A 7102-nucleotide genomic window follows, 5' to 3' on the forward strand; every position below is an offset into this window, starting at 1 on the left:
TTGTGGGTTTGATCCTTGTAGGGGCCATTCACTTGCGAGTTGGACTAGATGATCCTTGTGGGTCCTTTCCAACTCAGAATATTCTGTAACTGTTTGACCAACTTCAATTCTCTTGCCAGCATTATCCACTGCATTGCCTTTGAGCACCAGTTTCATAGATCACAGATAAACAAAGATAACCAATCTTCTTTTGCAGATTCTCATTCAGGATGACTCTTAAGAGATGACTCTCTCGACGTGTCGTCATCCATTGTTTATTTGTTTCCCTACTGTGGCTTCACTGGGTCTGAATTACCATTGCTTTAGGACAATTACACAACTCACAAAGTAAATGTCAGTGACATTCATTCTTCTCATGAGCAGATTAATAAGTAAACTCATATCTCAGCAGGAATACAAAGGCACTATTGGCTAATTCCAGCCACATGCCCTGGTACCACAGCATATAAATAAGCATGGATTTGCAGGTCCAACATTAGGCTTTTCTGAAACTTGTCTTCTCTTCCTCAGCTTACCATGGAGCCCCTGGGAACGACCACTATTTTCTTGCTGGTCTGCATCTCATGCCTTCTCTTTGCCATATGGAGAAGCAGATCTCAAAAAGGGAAGGAGCCTCCTGGTCCCATTGCACTCCCCATTATTGGAAACCTGCTCCAGCTGAACCCACGGAATATACCTGAAAGCTTGAAGAAGGTAAGGCACTGTCTCCTTCTTTCCTGTGGTGTCTTCACTGCATATAAAGCAAAGTCCAGTCCTGCTGGTCTCAGCTTAATTTGCATTGACTAAATGTTAGACTCAAACAGAAACAAAGATTTTCCAGACATACATCCTTCTGAAATCTATATATTGATAATCTCTAATTTATGTTTCTAAGTCTATATATTACAAGTGTACGTATATATACAGGGCAATATATTGCAAGCCACTCTATATATTTGGAATGATCATACTAACAATAAGTCCTGTGCTGACCTCACAACTGTACTACCATAGTAAAATTTGCAATGGATTTGCAATCAAGGCACTGATGCTATTGCAATGTAATCCTCCTGTGCCCAACTCCTCACCATGCTGGCAACACAGCCTGGCTATTTTTAGGGGGAGAACCCTGCTCTTTATTGCTGCCTCTGCTCCCTAGCATATATGTAGGATCAAATGGGAGTGGAAGTAGCAAGAAAAGAAATTGAAGCAAAAAATTTTTGGAGTTGAATTATGCTGCCCATTCCATCCCCTGACTTATGCCATTTTTGATGGCAAAAATACCCCTGTCTGAAACACAGATTTGCTGTTTGTGCTCAAAAAGTCTTCAGGCATTTTCTTCCATTCCTGTATATAATTGCTTTTAGAGCTCATGTAAACTGTTATCCAATATGCCCTGCAGAAAGGCATTCACGAATGTTTTCTAGCCCTATGAAGGGCTGTTTTCTTAGGTTTGGACTGGATAATCGCCACTTACACTCATATTCCCTGTTTCTTTACAATTCCCTCACCCCCTGTCTGTAACTCATAGCTGAAAGATCTCTGCACTGCTGTTAATCAATGTCATGTCTCAGCAGTGCTGGGACAATGGCATATCACCTCTCAGACCTCTTTGCTACAAATTTCACATGATTATCCTTCAGTCATGTTGTTCTTTGTGTTCTTCTTTCCTACAGCTCAGTGAGAAGTATGGTCCTGTCTTCACGGTACGTTTGGGCCCACAGAAGGCTGTGGTGCTGTATGGCTATGATGTTGTAAAAGAAGCTCTGGTTGATCAAGGAGATGACTTCAGTGGAAGAGGCACTCTACCATTACTTAAAAAACTCTTCCAAGGCACAGGTATGTCCTTGGTAATGCCAGCATACAAAACAGAAGCTTTCAGTGCTTCAGGAACATAGCTGAGAGAGCACTGGAGGAGGGAATTGTAGATTTAATTTTCTACTTTTATGCTGACAAATTAGCAATTCAAGACCAAAACACAACTCATGATATAAACTGGCCCCCTAGAGAATTGTTTGAGGTCCAAGGATGGCTTCACATTGTGCTTTTTTAATTTCAGCATGCTTTGAGCTCTGGCTAAAATTTTGTACATTAAATGTGCCTCTATGGTCTTACGTACATTCTCCCATTTCTGAAAGTACTCTAAATATCCACACAGCTAAGGAACCAGCAAAAGTAAAGTCCACAGCAAAAAAAAGATAAAATAATATGGGCTGACCCAGTAAGGGCCATTCTCCAGATTAGGTCATGAGATTATTCACCAGGTCAGCCCCTGGTATGGCATTTATAGCACATATTCCATGGTATTATGTATATTGTCGATAATTATATGCTCTGCCAAAGTGTATAGCAGAATATTTGAGTAGTTGTCATGTCAGAGTAAAGGCCTTGTGCTTGTGCCCAAGACCAATTCAGTACCAGCATTACCTTCTTACTTACTTCCTAACATGGTTTTTCTTATCCTGGGAATAAAGTCAGTTTTATTCAAAGTGCTGTGACAGATGGATCAGATTAGTCACCTTCAGAATTGCAGAGAAGTTACATTTTTGGGCATGTAGCAATTGCAGTGTAACTCCACAGAGAGGTATCTTTGCATGCTGAGTACTTACTGAGTAGTTCTCACTGAAGGGAAAAAAATCTGTTTCATCATGACGGTCTGTTTTCCTCCCTGTGTCAGGCATTGTGACCAGCAACGGGGAGACATGGAAGCAGCTGCGACGATTTGCGCTCACCACCCTGCGAGATTTTGGGATGGGGAAAAAGGGCATTGAGGAGCGAATCCAGGAGGAAGCTCATTTTCTGGTGGAGAGGATCAAGAACACACATGGTAGGATAAGGGCTTTGTGCCTGCTGAGACACTGTGCATATCTGCAAGGAGACAATGAGGGGAGTAGGGCTGCTTCACAAAATCAATGACCCAAGGAGTGGGCATATGGCTGCTGTTTCTGTTCCCTGCTTCTCTAGGCAAAGTTATTAGTGCTGGCAGTGGGTCAGTCAAAGGCACTATGACAGTATGGAGGACAAACATAGGAGAGAGGCTTGGAAAGTGCCCCTTAACCTGTTCTGCTTGAAGAACAAGACAGCAAGTGGCAAAAGGAATAGCTTTGCCACAGAGCCAAGGGTTTGATGGAATTCAGCTATGGAAACAGTGCTGGACACTCTTGGACAACCAAGTAACACATGCTTCTTCACCTTGTCCCCTGCAGCTCTGTGTAAACAGATCTTGAAGAAGGGTGTGACCAGAGAACTCATTTGCAGATATTTGGGGATAAGGATAGTACAATAACCTAAAGACATGGTTCAGGCAAAGTCCTCATGGTTTCATGGGAATCTTTACGCTATTTCTAATAAACTGTCTAAAAAGGAAACAGGCCATGTACCAGCTGAAGAGGAACTAAGGTACTCACCAGTGTTCTGCTGAGAACAGGACAAAAGAGATGCTTAAACCATTATAAGAGTGAAATTAGTTCACTCCAAGTAGACAAGAATGCATTGGATAAGCCCTTCACCATCCTTTCAAAGAACTGCAAAATTCTGGACCTACACTTGATGTGAAACTACCTTGTAGTGTCACAGGAGGGGATGATCCATGAAATACTGAAAGCAAGATACCTTTTTTTCTGGTGGTTGTTGCAGAGCGACCCTTCAACCCTGGCAATTTCCTAGTCCATGCTGTTTCCAACATCATCTGCTCCATCGTCTTTGGGGATCGCTTTGACTATGAGGACAAGAGATTTCTAGCTTTAATTAACTGGATAGAGGAAAACGAGAAGCTCCAGACCTCTATCCAAACACAGGTGTGTGTGGTTTTATGTAACACATTTGTTAGCTATTATTTATTAATGGATATTTTTTCATGTTATTAGTTTTTAATTGCAGTGGATTTTCCTAAATTTCAAAAGTGAAGCAAAATGAAGTAGGCAAAATGAAGTAGGCAGTTAAACAAATTCCTGCTGTTTTTTTCTTACCTTATAGAATTGCCACTGTATGTCCAAAGGCTTTCATTGCAAAAGTTGCTAAAATGCCATCTATCCCTGAATGTAATGAAACCATAAAGTAAATGGCAATAAAATCCTGAGTAATAAAGACCTACTGTTCCAAAGCAGTTTAATTGCCCCACTTTTCTAGTTACAATCCAGGGAATATTTTATTGTATCCACATTAATCAGAATATGCGTTTCTGTCACATTATTTTCACAGCTATATAATTTCTTCCCAACTCTCATGGACCATTTACCTGGACCTCATCAACAAATTATAGAAAATTTTGAAAAAGTTAATAAATTTACAACAGATATCGTAATGGAACACCAGAAAACCCTGGATCCCACTTGTCCTCGAGATTTTATTGATGCTTTTCTTAACAAAATGGAACAGGTACTGTAACAGTACAGATCTACTGTATTATAAGGAAATCACTGCTTAAATCACATCTTTTCTTTTTACTTGTGGCAGGGCATTGGGTCTTTACAAATAGAGAAGGGAACTTGCTCTACTTGACACAGTTGACTTCATTTTATCTTCTCCGTTTTATAATTGAGGGTTTTTAAACAGAATTAACAGCATGAGCCAAAGTAAGGAAAGTGGAAGACCAATCCGGTTAATGTAATTCAATGCTCTTTCAATACTAAAAAAAGGTTCATACTTACTGTCCTATTTTTGAAAGGACATTAGATGTGTTTATAAACCTATAGTATGGGTACAGGACTTGCTTGTACAAACTTCTTGGCTTTGTCATTCAAAACCTTCTGCCACATCTTCCTGCAGGAGAAAGGGAATGCTGACTCAAAATTCACCGTTGAGACATTGAGCAGAACCACACTCGACTTGTTCCTCGCAGGAACAGGGACCACAAGCCTCACACTGAGATTTGCAATTCTGATTCTCCATAAATACCCAGAGATAGTAGGTAATGAAAATAAATAGTTTAACACTTTTTAATAGCTTGTGGGATGAGTTGGGAAAATTCCTCTCACTGCCACATGTGGCAATAGTCCCCTGACTAAGGAAATATGTCTTTGCAGTGTGGAAATGTATATTAGTCTTAGTTTTATTCACAGGAAGGAGATGTTAGTACTATATTCATGTATTCCTGGTGGGCTAAAAGCAAATTTTATTGTAAACATGGGGAGATGTTTAGGCAGACAGATGGGGTGCTTGTTCATTTAACACTTACTTATTTCCCAACAGAGAAAATGCAGAAGGAGATTGATTCTGTGATTGGCCGAGACCGAAGCCCCCGCATGTCGGATCGGAGCCAGATGCCCTATACAGATGCTGTGATCCATGAAATCCAGAGATACATTGATTTCCTTCCTCTTAATGTCCCACGTGCTGTGGTCAGAGACACCAACTTCAGAGGCTATTTTATCCCCAAGGTCTGTTCCTGAGAAAGGTCCTCAATCTCTTCTAAACAACGATGTGTTCTGTTCTCGGTATTTTATTTAATATTCAAAAGCACTGAAATGTGATACAGGATTGAAATAATTGTTTTTGGAAGAGGATTCTGGAAGTTATTGAGTACAACCCCTTTTATTAGGAAAAACGAAGAAAATACATTTATATAAAAAAATAGAAAGCTCTATCTTCCTCTTCACACAGAGTATTAAAAAGTAAGCTGTAATTTACTTGGAAGTAATATTAAATACTCTAAACAGACTCACCATTAAAATTCATTAAAAACGTATTTGCCATACCAATGGCATATATTTTCATGCATTAAATGTTCATTTAAAAATGGTTAAACTTCGACTACCCTTCTATTTAGCTCTAGGAACTTCTTAGTGCCTCTTTGCTTTAACATATCTCCACTGTACCCTTCTTTGTTGTAAATTCAGGACACTATGATATTCCCTATGCTGAGTGCTGTCCTACATGATAGCAAGGAATTTCCAAATCCAGAAAAATTTGACCCAGGACATTTCTTGAATGCAAATGGTACCTTTAAAAAGAGTGACCACTTCATGCCATTTTCTACAGGTAAGAACTCCTTCTATTTCAGATCCTAGACTATCCTCTCCTGCAATCTCTCTGAAGGTTTCATGGCTCCATTGCCATGGTCTGTACAGTGATGTCAGGTGACATCTGCTAGAGTCACTTCTGGGCAGTTCTAACCCCTGCACTAGAGTTGCAGTTGACTTCCTTTCTTAACAAAAACAAAAGCTCCTCCAATGCCCTCTACAAGAAGTGCATGAAGTGGGACTCAGCCATGCCACTTGTGTCTCTCAAACTGACCATCAGTCAGCAGCACAACATGAACAACCAGAGCCTTCAAACTGCCTTCATACACCAAGCACTCTTATTGTTCTAGACCCTTAATTCCTAGTTTAATTCACTTGCTTCCCCAAAATACTGCAGAGCTGCCTGTGCATTCTGACGTCTGAACTTTCATGGAACAGTGACTAAAATTTTTTTTTTTGCTTGTAGGAAAACGCGTCTGTGCAGGAGAAGGTCTGGCCCGGATGGAGATATTCATATTTTTAACATCCATCCTGCAGAACTTTACTTTGAAACCTGTTATAGATCGCAAAGACATTGACATTGTTCCAGTAGCCAGCAGTCTGGGAAGAATGCCATCACACTATGAGGTCTCCTTTGTTCCTCGTTAGCCAAGTGAAGACACTTGCCAGCTCCCAAACTCATGCATGCTCTGGCTGAATGACAATCATTCCCCAACCTGTTGAGACTGAACCTTCTCTCTTTATGGAGAGAAGAGTGCTGAGAAAAGAAAATTGTATGGTGTTTTTTAATCACACAGCCAGCTCTTAACAGAGTAGGCAATTGCATAGGGAAGGACACAGATCCCTGTGCAAAATTATACAGGCTCATCTACCTCGCCCAGCTCTGGTTCCTGTCTGGCTCCTGACATGCCAGGCTGTCTGGACTAGTTCTCTGAGATCCCAGCTGCTGCTGTCCATATCACCTGATTCTCTCAGCAGAGCAGGAATAGATGCTTGTACTTCAGGGTTTTTAGACTCTGCTTGATGTACCTCTCTCCTCTGTACCTTCAGTTTGTTTGTGACCAATTTGTAAAGGCAAGCATAAAACATTGAGGTTTTTTGTGTTTAATGATGATCATATACTGTATTCTTGCTCCAATACATATTGTTTACTGTGGTGGGGA

At 40.6% G+C, this 7102-nt stretch overlaps 1 protein-coding gene across 2 annotated transcripts; it reads left to right on the forward strand.

The window, feature by feature from the left end:
- The first annotated feature begins 493 nt into the window (after window positions 1–493).
- On the forward strand, window positions 494–7102 carry LOC146423260 (cytochrome P450 2H1-like). Of its 2 annotated transcripts, none has more exons than XM_085044973.1 (9): window positions 494–693; window positions 1656–1818; window positions 2657–2806; window positions 3616–3776; window positions 4180–4356; window positions 4747–4888; window positions 5170–5357; window positions 5817–5958; window positions 6406–7102. In XM_085044973.1, the coding sequence occupies exons 1-9, from the start codon at window positions 517–519 to the stop codon at window positions 6585–6587; spliced, it is 1482 nt and encodes a 493-aa protein (XP_084901099.1). In that variant the 5' UTR covers window positions 494–516; the 3' UTR covers window positions 6588–7102. The 2 variants fall into 2 exon arrangements, with proteins under 2 accessions (XP_084901099.1, XP_084901098.1); XM_085044972.1 differs by having other exon boundaries at window positions 2657–2804; window positions 3611–3776.

The sequence above is a fragment of the Lichenostomus cassidix genome, unplaced genomic scaffold (genome assembly GCF_008360975.1).
Source record: "Lichenostomus cassidix isolate B80296 unplaced genomic scaffold, HeHo_3.0 HiC_scaffold_610, whole genome shotgun sequence".
NCBI lineage: Eukaryota > Metazoa > Chordata > Aves > Passeriformes > Meliphagidae > Lichenostomus > Lichenostomus cassidix.